At 60.1% G+C, this 27,840-nt stretch overlaps 1 protein-coding gene across 2 annotated transcripts; it reads right to left on the bottom strand.

Moving 5' to 3' along the window:
- Positions 1-3,917: 3,917 nt before the first annotated feature.
- Positions 3,918-27,414, bottom strand: STRN4 (striatin 4; the record flags this gene model as incomplete). 2 transcript variants are annotated; one of them, XM_084257541.1, is made up of 17 exons in its annotated part: positions 3,918-4,201; positions 5,360-5,446; positions 5,619-5,717; positions 6,100-6,240; positions 6,364-6,540; positions 7,607-7,728; positions 8,035-8,082; positions 8,172-8,347; positions 10,545-10,639; positions 10,999-11,112; positions 11,728-11,887; positions 15,173-15,314; positions 17,328-17,522; positions 19,347-19,425; positions 20,378-20,451; positions 20,890-20,993; positions 27,133-27,414. In XM_084257541.1, 17 exons carry the CDS (start codon positions 27,412-27,414, stop codon positions 4,032-4,034), a joined length of 2,265 nt encoding a protein of 754 aa, XP_084113667.1. In that variant the 3' UTR covers positions 3,918-4,031. The 2 variants fall into 2 exon arrangements, with proteins under 2 accessions (XP_084113667.1, XP_084113666.1); XM_084257540.1 differs by having other exon boundaries at positions 10,545-10,660.
- Between the last annotated feature and the right edge of the window lie 426 nt (positions 27,415-27,840).

Consider the following 27,840-nt stretch of genomic DNA (forward strand, 5'->3'; position numbering starts at 1 on the left):
GAGTGCGGGCAGTCTGGGGTCACTGGATCCGAGGGATCTGTGAGCTGGGGTGGTTGGCGCTCCGGGATGGAGAAGTCAGCACGGCCCTGGGAAATTAGAGAAAAGGAATAGAGTGGGTCAGATGCCGGGGAGACAAAGGATAAAAGACGATCAGAAAGGAGAAAGATGATGACTTGGGGGACCCAGCGACTGCGAGATTCCAAGGACTCGGAGAAGAAACTCTAGTCGGTCGGGGGTCACAGGGCTCGGGAGAGCCCAGGCTTCCCAGGCCCCTCAGAGAGAAATGGGCCCAAGGGATGCCGGGCCCACGGGCCCTAAGAAGAGAACCTAATTAAGGGGACCCGAGGGGCTCACCAGACCGTGGGGCGGAGCGCAAAGTCTCAGAGTCGGGATCGAGGGGATCCCGGGGATCCGACCGGCCCGGGGATGGGTAGAGGGGCCCGGAGGGCCGGGGTGCTAAGGAGACAGTCTCACGGGCCTCGGAAGTTGGAGAAGGGCTCGTCGGGAGCCGCGGGGAAGGGGGCGTTGTCCGCGGCGGAGGTGGGGGCTGGGAGGGCAGCGGGCGTCCCGCGCCGCCGGCTCTGTTTTCCTCGCCAAAGTTTAGCTCCGCGGCGGCGACCCAGAAGGAAGTGTGGGGAGCGACGGCGCAGCCGGCCAATCCGCGGCGGCCCCGGTGACGTCACGGGGCGGGGCCTGCCGCGGGGCCCGGGACGGAAGGGGCGGGCGGGCCCGGGCCGCGGGCCGGGGGTCGGGGGGAGATGGGGGGCGGCGCTGAGCGTTTCCCGTAACACACCCAGATCTGGAAATGAACGTGTCTCTGACTTGGGGCGAGGGGGACGCGACAGCCCCCCCACCCCGTTCGCGGGGGCCGGCTGAGGCGCGCCTGGCCCTTTAAGGAGCCTGGGGCCCGACGCGCCGGGCCTGCATCCGGCGCCCACCGCGGGGGAAGAGGGGGCACAGGTGTCGGGTCCCACTGGCCCTCCGGCCTCGGCCTTCTTTTTATCAGAGCGTCGCACCCGCCCCTGCCACCCCTAATCCAGGGGAGGCGGTGCTGCAGAGCACCCCAGCCATCCCACAGGTGGGGAGATGGAGGCTCCAGAGGGGCTTCAAGACCTTGGGGAAGGTGCGCGGAATGAACCGAAGGGGCACGGCTGGGTGACCCGCGCAGGGAAGCCGGCCCGGGGAGGGCAGGGTGGGGGGGTGTAGTCTCCTCCCATCAGCTCCCCACCCTGTCCCGCCCTGGGGAGGGTGGAGAGCTTAAGCACCGTGGGGTGGGCGCTGGAGGGGCTGTGACTACCGGCCAGGAAGGCTCGCTCCCACCAGCGAAAAACTGACTTCGGGGGAAGTGTGCATGTGTCTGTCAGGTAGGGTGGGTGGCTCCCACACCCCCACCCCCAGCCGCAGTTTCTCCATGTTATTTGGGGCCGTCCTACTATGGGCTCCAGAGGGCTTTGTGGGGATGCATGGGAGTGAAGGAGGGGGCGAGACGCATGGGAAGCCTCAGTGAATGATGGCCACCGTGGTCATTGGCAGAGATAAGGGGTGGTCCCCCAGGCACCTGGGTGCAAGATGGGTAAGCTCATTGCCCTTCCTCCAGCCAGTATCAACTGAGGGCCCACTCCGTGGCAAACTTGCCGTAAAACACCTCTTCCTGCCAATCCAGGAACACTTCCAGATTTGATTTCTTCTAGTTGGTAACACAAGAGTGGGTACCATTTAGCTGACACACCCTCAGAATGACAAAACACTTGTCCCGAAACCACCAAGCTGGCTGCTGCCACCAGTGAGTGGTAGTGGGGAGGTCTAGGCCTGGCTGAGTTCCAAAGGCATCCAAATAGGTGCAGGCCACCCACTGGCCCAGGGTTTAGATTGGCAGGGCTGGCTGTGGGAGGCGAAGGGGGCCACAAGATAAGCCCCCTTTCCTGGTAAAGGGCTGTTGGGGGACAGCTGAGGTTGGTACAGTAGCGATTCTGTCACCACATCCGGGGGCTGGCTGGGCTGGGGAAGGAAGTCTGAGGCTGGAGAGAAAACCCAAACTACCACCTGGGGAAGCTGCTCTGAGCCCAGAGGGATGAGGGGGGAGTCAGAGGAGCCCATAGCCAGGCTCCTGGCAGCAACCTGAGGGCCATCTGTCCACCTGCACGCTCTGTCTAGATAGGCAGGTGATGGTCACTGTGAAATGCTAAACTGTCCTGGGCACTGCTCAGCCCTGTATCCTTCCTCCTGTTTTTATCTGCTTGGGTGCTGCCCTCGCCAACCCAGGTGGGCACTGGCATCATGCCCCGTGTACAGGAGCAGTCAGGACTGGCTGCAGGACATGGGCCGCCAGGTGGTGGTGAACACCTCATAGCAAGCAAGAGGGTTGCATAGGACTGGAATCTGCTGGAGGAGACATTGAGCCAACCCAACCTGTCCCCCATCTGACTCTCACATGCTTGACACTTCCAGTTACTTGGGGCTGTTGTGAGGACCCAGGGGATGGCAGGGGGTTCTTGTTCAGCGGTAATGCTCCTTGCTTGCGCTCCTCCTCCTGGCAGCTCCTCTCAGCTGGCAGACGTGTCCTGCACAGGCAAGGCCAGCACTCCCTTCCTGCTCCACGGGGCCCAGGTGAGTGGGGCAGGGAGGGGGGTTAGGTGCTCCTCCCCCCCACCATCTGCTGGTCAGATGGTGGGTGCTTAGGCTGCTCCCCAAGCCCCGGGGAGGTACCGCTCAGGGACTGGAAGGAGGGGCCTGGGGAGATGCGGTCCTGTGCCCCTACTTCCGTCCCTCCACCCACAGCCCCGCCCAAGCTCTGGGTCCCTCTCTGGCCCCCCTTGCCCTACCACAAAACCCCAACCCATCATCTCCCCTCTCCCCAAGCTCCACCCACCCAGGCAGAGCTGGGGACTCCTTCCCCTGTGCCACGTACCCTCAATAGTCAGCACAGCACCCATCTTACTCCAAAGGTTTATTGAGACAAGTTTCACATACGAGTCCTGGGCAGAGGGAATGGGGCTTATAAACAGGAACCAGGAAGGGGGCCCGAGGGCACAGGGTGGAACCCAGAAAAGAGTGAAATAAATAGAGGACGAGAGCGGAGGGCAGGAGAGGAGACCGACAGACTATCACACAGTGATAACATGGGGGGCGGGGCTCCATTAAAATCCCATTTATTTATACAGATATACAGGGAGTACTGGAGGGTCCGGGGACGCCACCCCACCCTCCGTGCCCCAGGGAGGAGCAAGAGAAGGCCATTTCTCCCATCGGGCAAGCCCATGGAGGGCTGCCTCGGGAGCTGGCGCCCTGCCGGCTTCCCAGGCAGTTACTGGCCCGGAGGCGCTGGGTAGTGTGTAGAGGGACTCGAGGGGAGAGCAGTGGACCACAGGTGCCTCTGGGGCGAATCAGGCCCCACACCCCACCAAGGACAGCCCGTGGTTCAACTGGCCCAAGGTTCCCCACAGTCCCCGTGCATGGTGGCTGGGGTTCCTCCCAGCACAGCTCCCACCCCGGTCCAGGACGATGGAGAGCTCAGAGAGCCTGGCACCTTCTGGCATCTTGGAAAAGCTGACCCCTAAGGACACCCAGCCTTGACGTGCTGGCCCAGGAAGGCAGCTCAGAGACCAGGAGCGGGTGTCCCGCGCGGACTCTCCCAAGGGCCATCCTGGAGGGTGCGTCCTGGGGGAGGCTGCGTCCCAAACTGCCTTCTTGGGGAAGGACTCTTAGCACCACCAGGCCCCAGGCCAGCAGGAAGAGGCGGAGCGACCTGCGTGACAGGGAAGGAGGCTGGACCACCACCTCCACAAACCGGTCCCCACGTACAAGGGGTCAGGTGGCGCCTGGGGCCCTCCAGGTCTCCTTCTCTGAAAGCCCAGGGTGCCCCAACTGCAGCTGTGCTATGGGACGTTGCACCCTCCACTGGGGGCAGGGGAAGCAAGGTGTTTCTGCCCTGCCAGGTCAAGACCCCCATCCACCCAGCTTCTCACCTCAGTCCCAGCCGCCCAGCCCCGCTCCCCAGCCAGCTCGGTGACCAAGGCGGGGCCAGGCGGGCATCATACGAAGACCTTGGCCAGGGCATCGGCGCCAGCACTGGCAATGAGGGCCTTGCTGGGGTGGCAGGCGACGGCGTGGATGGCCTCCTCGTGCTTCTTGCGGTGGGCCGTGATCTCCTGCACGCACGTCTTGTTGTCCAGGCTCCACAGGCGCAGAGAGCAGTCATGGCCTACGCAGGTGGACGCGCAGGGGGTGCTGTCACCAGACACCCCTGGGGGCCCCGCCTCCTCACTCAGACCCATCCCAGGAAGCGCCTCAGCTGGGCAGGGGCTCCATCCTCTTCTCTGCCCCCTTCTGCCCAGTGACCTCGGCCATAAGCCTGCAAGGAACCTTCTGTCCCCGCCGTCATTTCCATCTAGTCTGCAAGTATTTACCAGGGACGTGGGGCGGGGGGGGGGGGGGGGGAGGCGCGCAGAGAATGGAACAGGCCAATCTCCCTGCCCCTTGGTGTTGCCACTCACGGGTGGTGGGGGAGGGGAGACAGTAAACAAGAAAACGAGTAACTCAGGTGGTCAGGTGAGTGAAGGCAGAATGGCCAAGGGAGTGTGGGAGGAGCCTTTTAGGCTGGGGGGAAAATGTGACCGCAACCACCACATGGGAGAAGAGGTGGAACAGGACGCCAGAGACTGGAATGGCTTTGGGGGCTCTGGCCACAGGGGATGAGGGGGTGTGGGGGTTGGGGGTTTGACTTGTGCTTGAGAAGTCAGGCGGGTGCTGGTGCTCTGCCCACCCCTGTCCTGAGTGCCAGAGTGAGCAGCTACATGACCTCATGATCACCCCTCCACCGTGCTCCCTGGAAACAGCGGCTCTGGGGGCGCTGGCTGCAAGCCCACTGGGCCCTCTCCATCCCTGCACACACCTGCTCCCTGACACCCTACATGGGGCCTGCCAAGGTCAGTGGGGTATGTGGAAGCCCCTTCTCCCTATGGTGGGTTCATGGGGTCAGGCCTCCCCTCCCCAGGCTGCCAGCACGTACCCTTCACCCCCTCTTCCATCCAAGTCCCACCCCAATGCTGAAAATCCTTACGGGGACCAAGAGTCCAAACCCTACAACCCACAAGGCCGTGAGAGGGAGCTGTGTGGCTTCTCTCTGCCCCTCCTCCTACCTGCCCCCCAGGACACGTGCAGGCTAGGCAGACCCGACCCTGTGCTGCGCGCAGGTGCGTGGGGCTGCTGTCTCCACGGTGATGTTACTTCGCCCACCAAGAAGCTCTGGCCCCTGCTGGAAAACTTTCCCACCACCCCTAGCGGTAGAGGGCCCCCAGAGCACCCACTCGGGGCCAGTGCCCAGGTCTCTTTCTTAGGAGCCAGGAGGGCCCCAACTTACTTCCTGACACCAAGAATACGCCATTGGGGTCGACGGCTAGGCAGGTGACCGCGTCCAGGTGGGCAACCATGGAGTGCACCGATTTCCCTGGAGGTGGGGAGGGCAGGTTGTTTTCCAGTCTGAGCACCACCTGATCTGAGTAGGTGGGGATGCTCCAACAGGACGACCTGGGGTTCTGCCCTCTGAGATGGTTCACCCCTGGCCTCCGTGAGCACAGGTGGGTGGGCTGAAGGGGCTGGGCGGGAAGGCTGGGGCTCACCTGTCCGATTGTCCAGGAAGCGGATGCCTCTGTCGTCGTGGGCAGTGATGGTGAGGGGCTGATTTGGATGACTCACCACCTGGTTGATCTGAGTGGGACCTGGACGGAAACGGGGGAAATCAGGGAGACCGGGACAAAAGCAAGAGGAGAACCTCAATCTCCAAAGCCTTGCCCTGTGCCTGGATGGTAGGAGGACACCAGAGCTCCATCTGTCCGACCAGCACTGTGCCCTCGTCAGGGTGGGAAGGAGCTGCTGGACATGGACATGTGCTGCCTGCCCCACCAGGCAGGCCCTGGCCATCTTCCCTCTCAGCCCTCCCAAGACACTGCTGTCTGTCTGGGCAGTGCCTGAGCCTTATCTGCTTCCTGCTCAGAGCCCCAAGTGGGTAGGGGAGCCACCTTCAGCTGACTGGGCACCAGTCACCAAAGCCACAGGAGGAAATGGGGCATTCAGATCCCAGCCTCTGGCAGGGCTTCTTACCGCTGCTCCCCCGGGACTCCAGCGTGAGGAGGGCGCTGCCAGTCTCTAAGTCATACAAGACGGTGTCACCAGAGCGGAAGGAGGCCACGATGTGGGCAGGCTCGGTGCTGGTGAAGGCCACTGAGGTGGGGATGCTGTGATCTGAGGGCAGAGGGGAGAGAGGAAAGCTGCCTAACAGAGCGGGTCCTGCCCTGAGGGCGGGCCCTCGAAACCAGTCACCCTGGCCTGGGCCTCCAGCTCTGCCAGGCGCCTGTGTGAGCTCACCGCTGGCTGTGGGGAAGGTGCAGAGGCAGGCAGGGCTGCTGCTGCTGCTGCTGGGGTCCCAGATGCGGACGGTGCCGTCGGCTGAGCAGGAAGCCAGGCGCTGGGAGGTGGGACTGAAGGCCAGACCCCACACGGCATCCGCGTGGCCCTCCAGGACGTGGCTCAGCACACTGGGGTCTGTACCCACCGAAAGGAGGAAGTGGCTGGGTCAGGGCTGCCTGTCCAACCTGAAAGGCCAGAGCACCAGCCCTGCCCACACCTTGGCGGCAGGGCTGACGCTGCGCAGCCAGAATCCTCGTGCCCTAAGAACCACCACCCCTGGGACCTGTGCCCAGAAGCTGCTCACTGCTGTCCACTAGCCCTTCTGGGAACATTCTGGGGGACTGATGGTACCCCAGAAATGGACTCTCCAGAGGGTAAAGATTTCCCTCTGTTTACTACTGTGCCCCCAGGGCCCAGAGTAGTATCTGGCAGAAAGTAAACACCTGAGATGTACTTCTCAGCACTCAGTTCTGGGGCAAAGAAACAGGTGGCTCTGTGGTCAGGGGACCCTGTGCAGCCTGGCCCCGGCGAGTGGCCCTGCCCTCCGTCCAAGTGTTCTCTGACCAAAGCCCGGTCCCCCCAAAGTCCTCTAGTTGTTTCCACCATGCCTCCGTGTCACTGAATCCACATGGGGGGCTCTGGTCAGGCCCGGCCAACACCCACTGGCCCTTGACCTTTCACAGGGTGAGGCACTTCTCCAGAAAACTACATGTTCCTGAACTCTGCCACGACAGGATGGCACACAGTGTATGAGATCAAAAGGCTCCTCGTGAGACGGGCAGGGACAGGCCCTGAGGAGAAGAGTCTGCTCACTTCTGCATTCAGCTCTTGGAGGCACCCAAGCTGAAGAGCAAACTCTCCACAACCTGCTCACTCACCTCTCTGCCCCACTCAATACACCGTGCCCCACACCCTGAGCACGTGTCCCCTTGGCATGTGCCGGCGACGCGCTGACTCTGAGTGGGCTCAGTCACCGGCTTGGTTACTGGCTACTCCATGAGGCCTGCTCCTCTGTTGCACTCTAGCCTCATCTTATCCCCCCTCACCACAGGCTGAGCCACACTGGCCCACGCTGGGCCCGACAGCAGCCTTGGTGCCCCTCCCTGCACCTATGTTGCTAGGCATGGTGTGGTCTGATGGAGTGGAAGGGTCCCAGCAGGTGCGGATGAGGGAAGAGGAGGGGGGCGGGGCCTGTCCTCACCATAACCATCGTAAGGATCCATGTTGAGGTCTGGAATCTTCCAGCTGTGGATGCGGGCATCAGCCCCACCACTGTAACAGTATTCACTGTTGCTGCCCATGGTCACTGCCAACACAGGGCCCCTGGAGGACACAGAGGGTGGGGGCAGGGATAGAGAACTCGGTGCTCACCCCTCCTGCTGCCCTCTCCCCCAAACCTTCAAGTCAGCATTTAGGATGCTTCCGGCCCAAAGGAATTCAGCGCCAGGGCTCTAGGGGTGCCACGAGGCAAGCTGTCTGGCCCTTGCCGTCCCCACCCCCTTGTCATCTTCCTCCTCCAAGGGGCTGTGCTGAGAATCAGGAAGGGTCTGGAAGGGCCTCAGAGCCCTTCTGCTGCCCCGCCTCCTGCCATGATTCCCTGGGATGGCGGTGGGCTGACAGCCTCCTTACCTGTGAGCCCGGAAGGCATGGATAGGTTCCACATCTAGTGCAGCATTCCTAGGGAGAGAAAGAGGAGCCAGATGTCACCGAGCCTCCCCTACCCATCACCCTGCCCTGTGCCCCACCCCTGTGGCCGTGGCCCTCACTTTTTGGCCGAGACGGCCTTCTGCAGGTTCCAGAGCTTGAGGGTGCCATCTTCCGAGGCGGTGAGCAACGCTGACTGGCTGTGGTGGAAAGCCAGAGAGCGGATGCCATCGTAGTGTGAGCGCAGGGTGAACTTGGGGTTCCAGGTCTTCTTAAAGGCATCCTTGCTATCAGACAGCTGGAGGGGCGGAGGGGAGCTGCCTCAGTGTCTTCCCGTCCAGCCCGCCAGTCCCACAGATATGATGCCAGCGCCGGCACCCAGGACCCCAAGGACTCGTCTTTTTCTGGCCCAGAGCCCTGGGGAACAGCCTCACAAAATGGGCCTCGCTCTCCCCTTCCTCGTCTCTCACTCAACAAGTTCCTACAACATGTGGGGACTGGGTGAGCAAAGGTGAGCAGGAACCCTTGGGCTCCCCCAGTTCAGAGGGGCCAGGAAGACGATCAGATCATCCTACTAGCGCACACGACTACACACTCCTGGCACGGGGGACGGGAAGGGTGGCGGGGGGTAACTGGCAGCCTGCCCTCCTCTGTGGGGTCCACAAGGCTTTCCTGGGGGAATGACAAATCAGCAGGACTCAACCAGGTAAGGAGAGGGACGGAGGAGGGAAACTGCGTATCCAAACCGACCTGCGGCAGGAGGCAGCTAGGAAGCAGAAAGGGGGGTGGGGGTGGGCAGACGAGGGCAGAGAGGCCACCCTGGAGAGCCAGCTTCAGCAAATCTGCACCTCAACTGAAAAGAAATGGGGAGCAACGGTAGGGCCTGGGGCAGGGGGGATGACAGGGCATCGCAGGGGAGGCTGGGATCAAGGGAAGCCCGGGCTGCAGGGAGAGAGGTTAAGAGGTCAAGAGGAAGTCTCAGGGAAACAGGAGGTTCGCTGGTGCTGGGGACAAGAGCAGAGCGGGCAGGGCTGGGGAGGGGAGTCCAGAGGCCTCTGGGGGCATCTCAGAGACCCCGCACACAGCCTGGGGCATGGTGGTGTCATCTCCAAGTTGGGGAGCCAGGGAGGGCCCCTCAGAAAAGGTGAGCAAACTGCCATGCAGGCTTCAGTACCTAGACCCCAGATCAATGGGTCTGCACCTGACCAAGCCCTACACCCCAAGATCTCTGTCCTAAGGGCCCCGCCTCAGTCATCATTCTGCCACAGTTGTTCAGAGCCAGAGAATCTGCCGTTGTCTGGTTTTCCCTCCCTCAGGGGAGCAAAGGAGCCCAGTGGCAGGGTCCTCATGGTCACTGGTCCATCTCAGGCACCAGGGCCTTAGATGGCAGCTGGGGCATGGAGGAAACCAGCCTGGTCAGGGGGCTCTGGCCCAGAGTGCAAAGCCTCACAAGCATGTGCTGCCTTCTCCACCCCGAAGCCTCTCTTGCACATGTGGGCCTGCCCTGGCCCCAGGGTGCACTGGGAAGCAATCCACAATGGGCAGAGACAGAATGAACCAGGACCCTCAAACCTTCCGCTCCGTTCCCGATCTCACCGGCGTCACCGACCACTTGAGGTCCGGCTGAGAGCGTGGGGTGTGTCCTGCCTCAGGCCCCTCTGGAGGTGCCTGATGTCTAGGGCCCACCATGGGTCTGGTTCTAAGCACAGAGGCCTCAGGTATCATTCCCTTCCAGTCCCCTGGCACCATCAGGCCCTCACCCCAGACTGGCTCATCTTTTGGCTTCTTTTGGATTGACGCCACCTTCTCCGCAAAGGTCAGCTCTGTCCTCCCTCCTGCGCAGACCACGCTGCTGCCAGCCCAGAGCCCCTCTCCTGACACTGTATTTAGACTCAGCCCTCCAGCACAGAGGGTGGGTGACCTCCCTGACCATGGTGGGTCCTGGACTTGAGGTGCATGCACCAAGGGAGGGAGGGAGTGTGGCCTTGAGAAGCCTGGCAGTGCAATTAAGATAAGGGCTCCTGGTGGCGCAGGGATTCAAGTCTCAGCGCTATCAAGCTATCCGCAGCCACTGCAGCAGGAGTTCAATACCTGGCCAGGAAGCTGACCCACATGGCGCAGCAGACCTCTCCTGTCTCCCCGCTGCTTCCCATAGCAGTGGATTCCAGTCAATCTCTTTGTTCTGCTCCCCACTCTGTCTCTGGTGAATCCTCTCACCCCCCGCCCCCGTACCTCTGGTCTACATCCCAGCTCTTGTATGTATAAATAAAAGTAAATCTTAAAAAAAAAAAACAAAAAACAAGGGCTCCAGAGTCTTCCAGGCTCTGTGCTCAGTGATCCTGCAAGTCTACCTGCCCCTCGCTGTAAAACATGGTGGGCTGCTGAACCACCCCACATCACCGCCGTGCTAAGTGCAGGAGGGAGCTTAGCAAGTGCTGGCCCTGAGAGAGATAGCCGATGGGGACCTGCAGAGGTGGGGCACCCCAAGAACTTACATCACAGCTGAGGTCGTTGTCATTGGTGACGGTGAGATCTGCCAAGTCCCCCAGGCTCACCTCCCCGCCCCCGATAGTGTCCATGATGAAAACGTCTGAGGAGAAGCCAAAGGAACCTGGTAGGGGGAGGGGCAGGAAGGGGCAGAGGGCGCAGGGGGAGAGAGAGAGACAGAAGCCAAGAGAGAGAGATAAGGAGGGAGGAAGAAAGACAGGGAGAAGATAAGATCAAGAATCACAGCTGGAAAGAAAGAGACAGAGAGAGACAGGCAGAGAGACAGGGCAGGACAGACAAAAAGAGGGAGACAGAGACAGACAGACAGACCAACTTTTGGGACAGGGAGCCTGCAGACTGGAGGCTGGGCCTCGGCCCTGAGGACATAGGAGTCCTGGGCTTAATTCTGCAGCCTCCCTCTGCCACGGGCCCCGCGGGACTGGACGGGTGGAGGCCTCTTACCTTCATGCGGCCGGGGCTGGGGTGTGCCAGGAGGGGGGCCGGTCACTTTAGGGGGCAGCCCATCCACATCCCGTAGGTCAGCCAAAATTCCCTGGAGTTTGACTCGCCGGCTTTCTGCAGGGACAGGACACAGGGCAGAAGTCACCCCCCAGTTCAACCCAGCCACATGCATGTGCCGCCTTCTCCACCCCAAAGCCTCTCTTGCACGTATGGGCCTGCCCTGGCCCCAGGGCGCACCAGGAATGATCCGCAATGGGCTGAGACAGAATGATCTGGGACCCTCCGCGGGGCTGTGGGTGAGTTGCTGCCTTGCCGGGGCCTCTGTCTCCACTCAGCCCACACAACCCGGGGCCTGAGAGCTCAGAGTCATGGGAGGAAGACGCTCTGCCCCATCTGCTCGCCCCCTCTGGCTGTGAGCAGGTCCTCATCCTGCCCCCTCCCTGCAGTCCGCCTAGACCTGTACGCTTGTGTGGAGGGCTGGAGGCCTGCGCAGGAAGAGCCAGGCCTGCCGGCACCCCCATGGGGATTTTCTAGGGAAGGGACAAGAGGCCTGGCCACCGTGACTTGGGCCTTCTGTGCTCCTTGGCCACGCTCCTCTCCGGAAGCATATCCGTCCGGTGGAGACATGGACAGGAAACAGCTGCAGGCAGCTATGTGTGGAAGGGGTAGGACCCAAGATGTCTCCACCACCCTCGGTGAGAAAGGCTGGTCGGAAGAGCCTCAACTCACCCAGTTCGTGATGGGTCCCGTCTCCGGTGCAACGCCGAGGGTCTGGAGAGCCCTCCCCGTCCTCTCCTGAGCCCAGGAAGTCAAACTCATTGATGGCATCTTCTGAGTCATCTTCCTCATCCTCGTCCTCCATCTCAGGCACCAGGGCCTTGGATGGCAGCTGGGGCATGGAGGAAACCAGCCTGGTCAGGGGGATCTGGCCCAGAGCGCAAGCCCACCCGGGGCTCTGAGAACAGAGAAACACAGTGTTCCTGGCCCAGGTCTCGCCCAGCTTTGCCCTCCTTAGACCAATGCAGCATAGAAACCAGCTCCCTGGGGATGCCCAGTGCTCCCCCTGCTGGGAATTTTCGTGAACTGCAGACTGAGAGGGCCAGGGATGGGAGTCAGCTCCCCAGCCTGACATTCGAAACCCGTTCCTCCTCCACCTGTAGCTATGATGCCCCCCCCCAGCGGTTGCACCCCATTCCCCGCCCCAGCATAGTACTTCTCATGAAGAAAAGTGGGATTTCCTACTTGGGGTGAGATACATTTGTGTTTAAAGTGGCATACAAAGCAAGAGGGCCAGATCTGCACATGGCAGCAGCAGTAACACTGGTCGAACCCTGAGCCAGTCTCCATGCACCAGACACTGAACAAGCGCCTCCTGCCTCATCACTACCCCGCAATGGTCACTACTCTTCCACATGTGCAGGAGGGGACTAAGGCTGAGCAGCGTGAAGCCCCTGCTGCAGGTCACCAGGTCCAAGGCATGCCTGATGGTCAGGGAGTGCTGCCCGGGCCCCCAGCCATATCCACTGGCTGGACCTCTGTCCTCAGACAACAAGCATGCGCTGCTGTGAGCGAGCGCAGCTGCACGGTCCCTCCCCAGACAGTGCTGAGTTCCCTCAGTCCTCTTCACGGAAGCAGCAGCACAAGCCTGTCTCTTGACTCCCTGACCCATACACTCAGGAGCTTCCACACCGACACCTTGAACACACAGCCTGGCAAAGTGGCTCGTGCCGAAGGCCCTGTACCCTCTTATGGCTAAGCAGCACTACGTTTCCCCCAAAGAACCGTCCAGGGTTTGGGAACTTGGAACCTCCAAATCTGCACCTAGATGGCTCAAGAGTGTTCTAGAATTATCAAAGGCAATCTTGGGGGACTCCCCGGTGGTGCAGCAATTGAGCACTGGGTGGCCAAGCTGCCCACAGCCTCTGCAGCGCCAATTCGTTCCCCAGCCACCGGGTGAGGGTCCCACATGGCGCGCAGACCTCTCCTGCCGCACCTGCTACTCCCCTCAGCAGTGTATTTCGTCAGTCTGCCTGTTCTGTTCCCTGCTCTGGCTCTGGTGAATTCTCTCACCCTCCTGCGCTCCTGACTGTACCCAGTGCTTGTACAAATAAATAAATAAATCTTTAAAAAAAAAAAAAAAAAAAGGCAATCTTGGTATTTGAACTTAGTCCACCCACCAAGCCCTGGGATCTGGGTGACCACTCACTCAACTAGCATCTCTTTAGGGTAGAAGGAGCCTGGCTGCATCCTGGGCATCCATGGGGCCAGCCTCTGCCTGACTGTGAACTCCTGGGGGACAGGGCCGCCTACCCTCCCACAGGCCCATTACCTTAAGCTAGGTCAGGAGGGTAAGACTTTGAGGCAACACCTCTCAGGCATCATGAGAGGCCAGTTTCTGGCTGCATGGGAGGAGCAGAGGTGTGGGACCCGGCGCCTTCCTCTGCCCTTCCTGGAAACTTCAGGTTTAGGGTGACACAGTATGGCGGGGAGGCCAGGGCCGGGGCTCTACAGGAGTGGGGGCCATGATGGGAGCGCTGATGGGCCCACGAGAGGGCCCAGCACAAGCACATCTGCCTGGGACAAGCAGAGCCGCTACTGCTCACTGCGCTGCTGAGAGCCGCCGAGGGCTTTCCGTGCGTAAACTCCTCTTAATTAAATGCTCGATCATCCAGAAACAGGGATTACTGTGGAAACGGAAGCTAAGACAAAGAGAACCACGTGCCCAAACCAGGCGGCCAGCCAGCGGTCACTCCGGCGTCACAGGAGGCCATGCATGTCTGGGTTCCCACCTCCTAAGCCTCACTGCAGGTTTGCTGTGTGGAGATGGGGCCTGTGAAGGCGCAAGGCCCCCACAGGGGCAGCCACAGGACAGCAGGATGAGAGTGGTGACAAGCAACGGCATAAGAAGTCAGCGATGGTCCGGATGGGAGGAGCAGCGAGGAGTGGGCTAGTCTCTGAGACGTGGCTGAGGTAAGACCTCAAAAGAGCATGAAACCCCTACAACTGCAGGTGGGATCAGGCAATCTGGACACAGGAGTAGTACCACAGGGCCCAGGCTCAGAGGCACCTGGCATTCCCTTCACCCCAATTCCTGCATTCTGCGTATCCCCTCCACTCAGAGTGCTCACAGAGCACCTCACCTGGGGGGCCCAGTGCTGAGTCACCTGGGAACACAGGTGACCCAGCAGAGGCCAGTGCAGGCTGCACAGAGCCCCCTGATCAGAAAGGGAGGAGGGGTCCGGCTCAGGACAGGGGACCTCAGGGGAGACGCCAGACCCTGTGGGGAAGGGAAGCAAGGGCCAGTCCGAAGACAACTGGAGGAGGAGTGTCTGAAGTGGGGCCGAAGGAGGGAAGGAGTTCTGTGGGGAGACCAGGTTACAGAATTCTGTAGGCTGCCTGCCGCAGATCCCCCCTTGTGGGGACGTGTCCCGCCCTCTGCCGGTGACCACTCACAAGTCGACTGCCAGCCACGAGCTCCTCTACACTGGGGACTACACCTGTGTGCCCCCGTCCTGCTGCCGGCACAGAGCAGGTGCATGAAAGCCCAAATGGATGCTCAGTGGACAGACACGCCCACGGCATGTCAGGACGTGCTGCCACGCCAGACCAAGCTGCCATCCACACTGTACCCCTTGGGCACCGCTGGCAGACTGTACCTTCACATCCTACGCAGCCCCACCTAGCCCCTAAGCTGGCACCAGGCTGAGCCCCCCGTCCCACCCAGGCTGAACGCAGGGCCCAGGCACACCCTTCAATTTATAAACCTCACAGAGAACCCACCCCCCACACCCTGTCAGGATGCCGGGGAGAGAACAGCGAGAAGACACAGTCCCAGCCTGGCGCTCACTATCAGGGGATTGGAGCCCAGGCATCCCACACGTTGTCCAAGCGGACCTGCCGGGCTGGAGAGTGCGCCGCAGGGCGCTGGTGCAGGCCTTTACAGAGCCCAGAAAAGACGCCTGGAGCTGGAAGAGGGAGGACGGAGGAAGTGGCATGGGGGAGTCCAGGACACCGGTGTGGCCCTGACAGTGAAGACCAGGCGCCTCTAAAAGGGACAGAGGTGCCAAGTGTGGCCCCAGGCCCTACCCACAGAGGCGTGCTGAGGCTGATGCGCAGAACAGGGGTCCACGTGGAGAAGGGGCAGAGGAAGGCCACAACTTGGGGCCCGGCTCACCTTCACGCGCTGCTTCTTGTGCTGCACACTGTCCAGCTCGTCGTCCTCATCACTGTCCTCCTCCTCGCAGTTCTGCAGGAAGGTGATCTGCTCCAGCACCGAGCCGCCCAGGCGCTCTTTGCCATCTTTGCCCGCCGCATTCCTGTCCACAACAGCAGGGCAGAGGGCACATTATTCCTGCCAGGTGACAAAGCCCACATAGGAGGGCACTACAGTATGCTGGCCAGAGGCTGGACCCAGCTCTCGGGGGACTGAGCCCACTCTGGCCCAGGGAGCCTTGACTGATCCCTAGAGGCCCGGGTCCCACCCTCTGCTCCAGAGTCAACTCAAACCCTCATTTGGCCCATGACAGAGCCCAACTCCTCATTGAACCAGGAACCCTGCGGTCTAAAGAGCCTTCAGCCTTGACCACACATTTCCCTTACGTGCCAAGTCAGAAGAAAAGCTGGACAGAAGTGCTGCTGACTCGACAGCCTTGTCCCCGAGGTCCTGGTCAAACCACCAGTGCAGGTCAGGCAAGTGGCAGAGACTACCCCCAGGCGCGGGACAGGTCGCTCCTCAAAGGCAGGCCCACGGCCAGCCTAGCAGGGACTCCCCCAGCAACTGGGTTTCCTGTTTCCACCTCCTGGCCCTCTGTTCAATGCCTCCAGTTGGATGGCCGGTTCTAGCAAAGGGGCTATTTGCCTACTCTGACTCCAGGGGAGGAAAGAGCGATGGACTCCAAAGCTCAAATGAATGCAAACATCCTCCTTTACTGCCAGTGGGTTGGTGCTCCGGAAAGCTGTCAACTGCCAGGGCGCAGGGTAGAGACCTGACCTCTGGCTGCTGGCCACCCCTCCTCCCCCACAGCTCCTCTCTTGGGTTCAGCCGCGCAGCATCCTCAGGTTTGCTCCCAGCACTGGCTGCAGGCTCGGCCTCCTCTGTTCCTCTGGGCCCCCCTAAGCCAGGGACTCCATCCTTGGATTTCCTCTGTGACACTTACACTCTTCCCAGAGTCCCTCGGCTTTCAGAGATTGTCTGCAAGTGGCAGAACCAGGGAGTCTAGCAGTCAAATGCCTGCCCCCCAGCTCCGGGCTGGCGGCTCCACACCCTAGGGTGCAGGGAAAGGTGTCATCACAGCACCTCACACTTCACCTGTCCGGAACAGGCCCTCACAAACCACTTCTCACCTTCTCCATCTTAGTCAATACTGCCCCACCCAGTCTCAAACCAAATCCGGAGACACCCCTAGTTTCTCTCCCTCACCTTCACCCGATCTTTTACATTATGTCAACTGCAACCTAAAAACCTCTAAGAAGCTGACCACTTCACCCCCAGACCTCTCACCTGGACAGCGTGGGACTCCCCCCACCAACCTCCCTTGCCTGAAGCAGACTATCCCACGTGACAACCTGCTGAAACCACTAACCCCCAAACTGTTAGTAGAATCCAAACTCCTTATCACACCCTCAAGGCCCGGTCTGATCTAACTCCTGAGATTTCCGCCTCACCACAGACCACAAGCCCCACGTGCTCGCTGCGTGCAGCCACGCTGGCGCTCTGGGGCTTCCGGAACATGCTGAGTCTTCCCCTCACAGAACTTTTACCCTGCTGGTCTCACTGTCTGGACACGCTCCTTCCAGCTCCTCCTTGTGCCTTCCCTTCGGGGTCTGGCCAATGCCACCTCCACGAGGAGCTCCTGGCCCTCCATCAAGACTAGGCCTACTGCTGCCACTGCACGTCCCTCCACCTCCACCCTCACAGCACCCAGCGTCGCGCCACACTCAGTCATTTATGTCGGTGAACGACGACGACGACTACTGACGGAGGAGTAAGAGCTCCTGAGGGGGGCGCTGTGTTTCCCAAAGGTCCTGGCCTATGGCCCAGGGTCTGCCATTAGCAGGGGCACCCTCCGCGTGGCCAGTGACCAGGCCTGAGCCTTGGGAGAAGGACCACCTAGAGATGAGCTCTGCTGCACAACAGCACACTGGCGAGGCCGCAGGGGACCCAGACCGGAATCCAGGGGCCCCCACCACAAAGGGACAGAGGGTCCCAGAACAAAGGTGCCAGGCGTACTCCAGGAGGGAGGGGGCCCCAGAGCCTCCCAAGCACTGCTGACTTTCCCGACATGGGTCTTCTTCGGGAGGAAGGAGGACAGACATGCACTGCGCCTCACCTCTTGATCTGCTCCTCGATCTGTTTCACCAGCAGCGACTCCCCACCACTGAGCCCCCCAGGACCTGGTGTAGCCCTGGGGCCTTCGCTGGGCTCCACCGCCCCGTTCAGCTCCAGGGAGCGGCCCAGCAGGGACCGCACACGCTTGGAGCGCATGTCCAGGATGGTGTCTGTGTAGCCCACCTCTTCCAGGTACCTGCAAGGAGGCAGGACAGGTACAGCCTTCACAGACCTCAGGCCAGTGCTTTTAGGGAAGCTGACCCCGATGCCGCTCTTTCGCTCTCAAGACAGCTTTCAGTGGGAGCCGGGACGTGCGGGCAGGATGTGGCCGCAGAGAGCTGGTCCCACCACTGCTGGCTGGGAGAGCCGAAGCGCCGGGCCAAGCCACACGTCCCGTAATGGGGACGCCGGGCAGCAAGTAAGCGAAGCAGAGTGCCCAGGAGAGAGGACCATGAGAAACGGCTGAAAGGAAAATCCTAAGCTATGTGTTCTGTACAATTCAAGTGTCTGTTTCAAAAAAGGGAACATACGCTCACTGACGTGGTAAGGACAAGTCACACATGCCGCGAGCAGCGCCTCCCACAGGCCCGAACTTAGCAGAAGAGAGCTCCGAGAATGAGATCAGGGACTGTCAGTGGAGCTTGTACAATTTATTCTACTCCTACAAATGAGTACTGATTAACTGTGCAATTTTAAAAATTGAAGCCAGCTGGGACTGGTCTAAAAGCTTTAAAACAACTTCAACTGAAGGCAAGTGCAGCTTCAAAAGGAGTGAGACACAGCCTCTGGCTGGTCCTCAAGAAGCTCCTTCAGCCCACTCTGTTCCCCACGACCCTGCCTGTCCCTCAGCAAGCCTGCCAGCACCGGAGGGCCACACTGGCCTTCACCAGCGGCCTCACCCCGGGGCCTGCGGGTGTGGATCTGAGGTTCGCCCTCCCCCAGCCAAGGGCCGGGAAGGGAAGCATGAGCTGAAGGGGGCTTTAGGGCAGACTCCTAAGACCACATCTCAGACCCTCCCCCGAAGCTGTGTGACTTTGAGCAAAAAGAGGCCCTCTCTGCACCTGGTTTTCATCTGTGAGGATGCGGGAATCAGTGCGCACAGGGCATTTAGCTCAGCGCCAGATGCGTGGCAGGCACGTGGTGCATGTGGCCAGCTATCTTGTCCTCTCGTGTACTAAGGGAGCAAATGCACTTCCAATACTTAGCTTAAGGAAGTCAAGGGTATGGACAGATAACTTCCTGCTGTTTGTCACATTGCCTACAAAAACCACTTCAAACAAATACACAAAAAGGGCTAAAGAAAAGTTCTGGTTCGCCCACAAGGCAGACCATCATGTGAAAGATATCCACGGATCTGACAAAAGGAGTGCATCACACAGCACTGCAGAGGGGAATCCTGTCTTTTAAAAAACACAAAACAGCAGATCTGCCTTAAGACCGTCTATGCAGGTGCCTCTTCTTACTAAATCTGCCCCCTCCAAATGCATCTCTGCCCACCTGTATCTGTGCAAGCCTTTTTTTTTTTTTCCTTTTTCCTAATAAACCTACCCTTTCAAAATGCAAAAAAAATTTTTAAAAAGTTTAAAGAATAAAAAACACAGACACAAATACACAGCCATGGAAGGGACACAAGCCAAGATGTATATACGAGGGCAGGAAATCCCTTGGGTGGTGGGATTATGAGTGATTTTTTTCTGTTTTCTTTGTGCTTCCCTGTATTTCCCAAGTCTCCTGAACACACACGTCTCGTTGGTAGTGAAAAATAACATTACCCTTGGGGAAAGAAGTCACAGAAGCATTTGGGGCTGCTTCCCAAGAGTGGCGGTGCCCCATGTTTGCCTCCTCAATGCAACTATCAGGCAAGGCCCCACCCACCGGGTGACAGGCCAGCTCAGCCATGGCAGCCAGGAACCTGATAGTTCAGTGTCCCCAAAAAGGACAGGAAGGCTTCAGGCTAATCTCCAAAGCCAAACATGTCCCGCCCCCCCCGCCCCCCCCCCTCAGCCCTCTGCACACTCACTGTCGGAGAAGCTGCCGCCCCTCCTTCCACACCAGCGGGCTATTCTCCAGGGTGACCGTCTCCACCGGGCCATTGGAGACTGCAGGATGGAGAGAAGAGGCAGGGCACTGCCACGTCGTAGGGTACCACTACGCACCCCTCGCCCTCCAACCTATGTCAGTCATTATCACGAGTCCTGCAGTATCATCTCCTGAGAGTATGTGAAACCTGCCCTGCCCTCTGCACCTCTGGCCTCCTGACTGGGTCAGTCCCCAAACCACCACCCGCCTCCGCCATCTTGAGGCTCAGGGCTAGTTGTTATGCTGTGCAGAGAGCTGGTGGGCTCTGGGAGCAGGCAGACTCTCCTAGTTCAAGTTCAGCACTGTCACTTCCTAGCTGCGTGACCTTCAGCAGGTCAGTTTACTAAGCCTCAGTTTCCTCTTCTGAGAAATGAAGTTAATAATAGCAGCATCTGCCTCTTGGGACTGTTGTGAAGATTAAGTGAGATAATCTGTTTATTTGATTCATCAAATGTTTATCGGACAATTACTCTGGCCTGGCGGGGTGCCCAAGCTACACCAATAAACAATAGCCGGGGCCTGAGAACTGTGTCCTGGCACAGAGCCTGCCACGAAGGACAACAATCCCCAGTAGTTGGGCACTGAAGGCCCTGACAAGAGGCCCCCACCTCGTGAGGCTCACAGTTTGTCCCGGTCACCCCAACGGCTCCCTGTTCACTCCCAGGCGACACCCTCATGTACCTGGCACTCTCTTCCTCGCTTCCCTGCTGGGGAACTGAGTCCTGTTCCAGGGGCTTACACCAAAAGGGACCCTTTGTGTCTGTCTCTACTTCACAGAAGGACACAGGCAGGACGGTCTTCTTCACCACTACCCTCCCCGCCAGACCTGTCAGAGTGGGGTTCAACCCCTTCCAGCCCACATCAGCTCTGCTTGCGGGGAGCAAGGTGGAGAAGAGGTGGCCACCGGCACACCTGTCCACTCTGGCACATCCAGTACTGTTGCAAGGGAAGGTGAGGGTCAGAGCGGGGTACCTTGTTCCGACAGATCTGGTTTCTTCTCCCCCTGGTTCAGGTCTGTCCCAAACTTCAATTTATGATATTTGGCTCTAAAGTAAATGATTAACAAACAAGAGACAGAAAATTAGACAAGGCCAGCACTCACCTCAGGAACCTCACCCCCTGGGCCTCCGCCCTCCATCCTCCTCAATCTGAAGCTGAACTGCCTCCCCAGGAAGCAGCCTGGCACTGGAGGCACCGCATCGTGAGTGCCCACTCTTCCTAGTCAGGCAGACTGGGTTGCTCCAGCTGTCCCTGGAGAAGTGCTCCCACCCCCACCCCCAGCAGCCTCCTGTGTGCCCCGGAAGGGACAGGTGAGACGGGGCCACCATCACGGCGGAGAGCATGACAAGAAGGCATCCCGACTCCCGCCTTGTCCTGTCTGCCTCGCCTTGACCCACGGGACCAGGGGTGGGCAACCACCTGATCCAGCTGCCTCTTGCCCGGAGACTGCCCCAGGGAGGCAGGAGCAGGGCAGCAGGGCTCACCTCTCCTGCTTCAGCGCATACTCTAACATCTTGATCCGCCGCACCAGGTCAGTCTTGAGGTTCTCCTGCCCTTTCCGTTCTCCCTGGAGGAAGGCCACCTGAGCCTGACAGGTCGGAGGGGAGTGCAAAACAGGAGAGCAGATCACTGAGGAGAGTCCCCCACTCACTCAGGTCCAGTCAGCTCCAGACCCTGCCCCGCAGTGACTGACATACAGCAGCCCTTCCATGGCCTTAAGACATGAGCCAGGCCCAGTGGCACCAGGAGAGAGCACACTGGGCCTACAGCCAGTCCTTTGCCATGTCAGCCTGGTGAAAGAGCTGAAGAGGAGCCCCTAGGCCCAGAAATTAAAATGGGCCCAGCCTGGTCCCTGCCCTTTGGGGAGAAGTGCTGGAGGCGAAGGTAGGGGAGGCCGGCATGCTCAGCCCCGCCCTCCCCCACACCAGGCAGGTGCTGGTGGAGGTGGCATCTCACTATTTCTACCAGAGCATCTGTCTCCGAGGCGTGGGAGCTACTTCTGGAGCTCAGGGACAAGAGTGGGTGGCTCGGCTTGGCTCCCGTTCCAATCCAACCGCGATACCACTCAGCCCCCACTGTGGGGACAAGCGGCCCGCTGGAGTCTGCCCAGGGGAAGGGAGACGTGGCACAGACCTGACCCGGGGCCCCTGCCAACCACTTCACACTGTCTGCTGGCAAGGGCGGCCCCGTCTGCTCTAGTCTGTCAACAGGTCGTTTGGAGACATGGCACCAATGGCCTTCAAGGCAGGATCCTGGCCCCTGACCATGTTCCGGAAGCCCGAGTGCAGGGCTTCTCCCCAAGTGCTCCACTGTTCCAGCCTGAGCACTAGGCCTGGCTCGGCCACTTAGCTGCTGTCTGATCTCAGGCGGGTCATCAGTCTTCTTTGAGTCTCCACTGTCCCCCCTCTACAAAATGGGGCTCCTGAGAGTGCCTGCCCACGTGTTCCACTGCTGTCATTCCAAGGCCTAGCACAGACGAAGGCTAATAAACACCAGCTCCTACCTCTAAGCATTTTTATTGTCCCCATCCATTCTCTGGCAGGTTGATACGGGCCCTGTTCAGGAAGCCAGGATTCTTGTGGGCCCTGAGACCCACCAAGTAGGGGTATCTGTAGTTTATAGCCCCTGTCCCCGGTAGCTGTGCCTCCCAGGAGCCAATCCCGCCATCACGAGCTTGCCCCGGGGTCCAGTCTGGCCCCAGACACCTCGTCCAGGCTGGGAACAAGCTCGAAGCCTCACTAGGACCGTGTCCACCCACACAGCTCTCCCTCTCCTGAGGCTGCAAGGCCCTGGCCTCTGCCCCAGGCATTGGAGCACTGAACAGCCACATGCCCAAAGCACAGCCCGCTGGCTCCAGAGACCAGGCTCTCCCCGGGTTAACAGAGCCAAGTCACACCAGTGCTGGCCGGCAGGACAACCCGCACTGCTGACGGGGTCATGAAATGACTCTCTTCCCTGCAGGAGGGCAACCTGACCTCTTCATAAACATACTAAATGCACGTTCCTTTGTCCTAGGAGTTTTGCTTCTAGGGATTTATCCTGCAGGCATGACTGCCTCGCAGCTTCCTTTGGGTAAAATATAAAGGGACAGACACGCGTTCACGCATGACACAGTATCACCCATCGGTCGTTTCCTCCATAAATACTGATCCAGCTCCAACTGTGCATCCGACACTGTTACAGAGAGAGGACAGAGAACCGCACCAGGCGGTGTGGGGCAAACAATGGATAAATAAATATGTCACGAGGCATGCCCTGGAAAATACAGCTCACCTGGCCCTGAGAACAGGACACCCCCTACTTTCTCCTTCTGCACTTCAAAGCAACACACACACCTATGACAGTCGAGGGCCAGACAGGCATACCCGCCTGTGAGCAACATCTCTCAAGTGGGAATGTCTGTCTTCTGTGTCTCTTATCAGTCACCCAAATCACCTGTCAGTGACTCAGAAGGTGGGGGCAAGGGAAAGAAAAGGCCTCTCCCCAGACAAAAGCCTGCAGTGACTGGCTCCCTGTCCTCCCTGTCCCCTGGGCATCCAGCAGGCCAGGCAGCCACCCACACTGCCGGTGACCGCCCGCGAAGATCTGGCGAGCGCTGGGCAACGAAGGAGAGGGACCGAAGAGCAGGAGCACTGACTAGCAGAGTGTGCCTGGCCACAGAGAGGGAGAAAGGGTGTCATGGGAGGAGGGACGCCCCACCCACTTTGGGAGGCAGGAGGAGTTCAGCATCGAAGGCTGGTGAGAAGGGGAGTGAAATGTGCATGGTCAGAGGACAGAGACGAGAGCCACGGTGGGCTGAAGGAGCTGTCAAAGGCCAGCGTGGTGGCATCAGAACATGTAAAGGGTAAGCAAGGAAGGGTGGAGAAGCATGTGGGCCTAACAAAGGACCTCAGACCTTGTGAGTGAGTCTGAAATTTTCCCCAAGAGCACAGGGGAAGCCACTGCAGGGTTTTAAGCACACTAGGGAAGCAATCAGATTTGCAGGTTACAAAGGTAACTCCAAAAGGCGGGGGGAGGGGTAACAAAGCTAAAGGCAGAGAGGCCAGTCACAGGAGGAGTCAATCCCAGAAATCCCACAGAGAGGTGACAGCGGCCCAGAGGAGACGCTGGCGGGGGAATGAATGGATCCGGGGCAATCCAGAGGCAGGACTGAAAACACATGGTGAGCCTTGGCGGTCCACGGAGGGGAGAAAGCGGAGTTCGGAATCACAACCAGTCTCCCCACTGCTCAGTGTCCCATGTTCTCCGTGCCACACGCCAGGCCCTCATCTATCTCCTAAGGATGCAAACTCAAGCGCCCACCCTGCTGGTGTCCCCTTCCCATTTCCTCTGGCAAAGAAAGGAGAAAGGAGAACCAAAGTATTGTCTGAAGTGTTCCAAGTCCGAGGAATCCCACCAAAAGGGGGACTGTGGGTGGCCGGTCGCTCCCGCCCTGCAGCTGCCCAAGGAGTGCCCTGCTGGGTCGGCAGGGCCTGCGATCTGGACATTCTCTAGCCCACCCCAAATCCACCCACTGCTATTCCCCCTGGCCAGACTGTTAGAACACACACCCCCAGAACCATTCTGAGACACCGCCTCTCCTCCGGCTGTTCGGCTCTAGCCAGGCAGCTTCTCAAAGGCTTCCTTCCCCAGAGACTGAGCGGCGCTGTCTCCCAGGGGCTGCTGCCCATCTTCCTGTCGCTGTCCCTCCGGAGGGGGTCCCGGTTCGGTCCCATCTGGCCTCCCATCTCGTTCCCAAGCATCAGTGCCTCCTGGCAGGAAGGAGTCCCACGGAGCCCTCAAAGTCCCCATGAGGCAGGCAGAGGGGAGGGGCCCGCCTACACCTCTGCTGGCACTACACTCCTACACGCTCCCACATGAAGGGCCAGTTCAGATCCCCCCAAGAAGTTCCTCTTGTCCTCAAAGAGCTCTCCATCCCACAAGTGCCACCCACTGTCGGCAGGGTCACAGAATCAGGATGCAAGTGTGCATGAACACGTAGCATCTCTGCAGCCTCCTCTGTGAGCCTGGAAGTTCCTGAGGGCAGAAACCACATCACCTGCTTCTCAGGACACCCCCCCAACCTGGCAGTCCTGCTCCTTATCAGGCCACATCTCCACCACCACTCCATGCTCCCATCTCTCCCCCACAACAGGACCTCTGGGGTTGCCTTTCTGGCATTCAGCACAGACTTGCTGAGCACTGGCTGCCAGGAGCAGTCAGACTCAGCTGTTGGGAGAAAAGGTATTCCGAGTTCATCAAAAATCTGACACAGTCTGGGTCTTAGCGGATCTCACGGGAGAAGTCACACCTCTGTAAGTGATAAGTGCTCCCGCAGAGATCTGGAAAAAGAGGCTGATGGGAGTGTAGACACGGGACAACTTAGCAGCACCATTCACCGTTTCATAAACACATCCATCCTACCCCACCCCTCAAGCTGCTGCGTTCTCTTTGGGATACGAGGATCGATGCTGCAAGCCGTTTCTGATGGGAAGAAATTGGAGGCCACATAAAAGGCCACCAACGGGAGTCAAAGAACATGAGCTATGGCACAAACATCCTGTGGAACGCAGCTATCAAAAGAACCAGAAAGAGCCCTCTGTGCTGGTATGAAAGGAACCCCAAGACACATGACTGTGTGCAAAAAGTCGAAAAATGATACAGAACGTATGATCTCATATAGCTCACATGCAAAAGCATTCGCAGCTGGGGAGAAAAGGGATGGGGTGGGGGGGGCGCAGATACCCTTTTCACTCCCATGTATCTGGCTATACACCCTTCCGAGACCTTTGAATTTTACTTATGTAACAGAACGCTGCCCCAAGACAGAGTCTAAGCGGGTGCCATCCACAAGTTCCTCTCAAACTCCAAGAATAAACACACATCTTTCTTCTCAATTCAAAGAGGTGGTAATGTGGGGGGTGCACTGGCACCAAGTTCAGGAGATCAAGATTCACCCCCGTTTTGCTATGACAGCTTGGACAACTCTGAGGAGGCCACTGAGCTCACTGGGAAGTTTTTGCATCTGGAAGGGGTAGCGAGAGGTACAGAGCTTGGGCTTGAAGGCCCACAGACCAGCTCTGCCCCCACAAACTGTCACTCTGGATAAATTACTGACCCTCTCAAAGTCTCCATTTCCTCTTCTGATTATTTTTAAAAAGATGGGAAGGAGGAGGAGCATAATATCACCGACCCTTTCAGAAAGTTGCAGGGATTAAGCCATGCATCTTAAAACACTTCATACAGTGGCTGGCACGTAATATGTGCTCAATAAATGACAGCTACCATCACTGTTGCTGAGTGGGGACAATGACAACGGCCCTGCCTACTTAGTGGGGTATGGAGACCATGCGACCATGTATGCGGGGAAAGAGCTCCAGATGCACAGTGAGACACAAAATTGAGGAGCATTTATGCAAGTATTCTTCTCCCATCTCAACCCCAAGTCTCAGCTACCACACAGCTAAGAGCCCAGTGGGGGCCAGAGAACAGTGGGATGCTCTCTATGACCCTATGGGCAAAACGCTCTCCAGCTATTTCCTTGGATAGTCACCTCTGCTCAGAAGAAAAATCCACGAGAGGGGAAAGGTGTGCTGCTGGAAGCAGGTACTGACACCAGCACAGGAACCCTCACACCCCTTGACGCCTGTCCCCGAACTCCTTCAGAACCCCACAAACCTGACGCCCAGGCTCTTTTGGACACCTTCTCAAGAGACCCACATTTCCCCAGGCCCCCAAATCCAGTCCAGCTCCTCACTCTTCCAAATATCATCCCAGGTCATACTCTTCTCCCAAGCTGTCCCACAAGCCACGGGGTCACTCCCCAGAAACTGCCTAAACACATCTCCCCCAGGGTCCTTGCCAGATGCCTCCTCACACCTCATACCCTCTTCTTTCCTGCCACCCCCCCCCTTCCTCTTCACTGCCCTCATCTCCAGGCTGGACATAACTGACACGCCCTCCAATCCACTCCAGAGTTCGCGACCTGACATCCTACACACACCTCCCAGCTCAGGACTATCACCCCCAATCCCCCACACCCTCAAACTGGAGTTGTCTCTCTCAAGCTCTTCCACACGGGCATGGCCTTGTCCTGTCCATGCTTCCACCCCTGGGACGGCTCCCAGGACTCTGCCGCCACCTGTCCAGGCTCCCCGAAGTTTCCTCCCTTTCAGTCCCCCGCCCCCCACTTTCCGAAACACACCCCCTCCCGAGTTCCTGACTTCCTCTCCCGACTCCGCTGGTTCCCTTCGGCCCGTGACCTGCTCTCCCGACGACACCCCCTCTTTCCCACCCGAGCCCATCAGGTTCCACCTCCAAGCAGCGCCTGGTTGGGCACCGTGTGCGTGTCCAGCCCCGCGGCATCCTCGAGCCTCCGCTCGCTCCCAGACGCGGCCCCTCCGAGGGGCCACATCCCCCTCTGCCGAGTTCCCTCGGGTGACCCGCGGAACCCAGTCGCGGAACCCCTCGGCCCGGCGCTCGCTCCCGCTCTCACTTCCCCCCGGCTCAGGCCCCCGCGCCCCTTCTCTCGCCGGTCCCCGGCGGCGCCCCCGCCTCGAGCCGCTCGGAGGCCCTCAGGGCCCCCCGGGCGGCCCCCGAGTCCGGGCCGCGGCCGGTGCGGTCCCCGCCCGCCCCCCCGGCCGTCCCGGCGGCCATTGCTCCAAGATGGCGGCGGCGGCGGCGGCGGGTGAGGCCGGGCCGGGCCGGGCCGGGCCGGGCGGGGGGCGGGGGTCCCGGGCGGCGCTCACCTGCAGCTCGGCGCGCTCGGCCTCCCAGCGGGCCTTCTCGGCCTCGAAGCGCGCCCACTCGTGCTGGATAAAGTGGAGGATCCCGGGCAGGCTCAGGGGCTCCGGCCCCGCGGTGGGCCCGGGGCTGCCCGCGCCGCCGCCTCCCTTCCCGGCCGGGCCGGGGCCAGGGGCCGGGGCAGGGGCCGGGGCCGCACCCGTCGGGCCGGGGCCCGCGCCGGAGCCGAGCGGGCGGCAGGAGGAGGCGGCGGCGGCGACCGCGGCGGCCGCTCGCTCCTCCATCATGGAGGCCCCGGGGCCGGCCCGCGCGCCCGCTGTGCCTCGCGCGCCTGCGCGGCCGCGCCAACCCCCGCGCGCGCTCGGCGGGGGCCGCGGGGGGGCGGGACGGGAGCGAGGCCGGGCGCGCGCCTCGCCCACCCGGGTCGACCCCGACGGCGCGCGGGGCGGCGGGGCGGGGCGGGGCGGGGCGGGGCGGGGCGGGGGCGCGCACCGCGGGGACCTCCCGCGCGTCCCCGGCCCGGGCGCGGGGGTCGCCGGGTCGGAGAGTGGGACTTTGGAAGGGGCCGCTCTCCGCCCCCCGCTCCCGCTTCGCCCCAAAGAAAGAGTGTAACCCGCTCCACACCCCAGTACCACTCTCTTCGACAGTCACTGTCCCGTTTTGACAGACAGGGCGGCCACCGCCGGTGATTTCAGCAATGGCCCCCCATTCTC

Source organism: Talpa europaea (assembly GCF_964194135.1).
Source record: "Talpa europaea genome assembly, chromosome: 16".
NCBI lineage: Eukaryota > Metazoa > Chordata > Mammalia > Eulipotyphla > Talpidae > Talpa > Talpa europaea.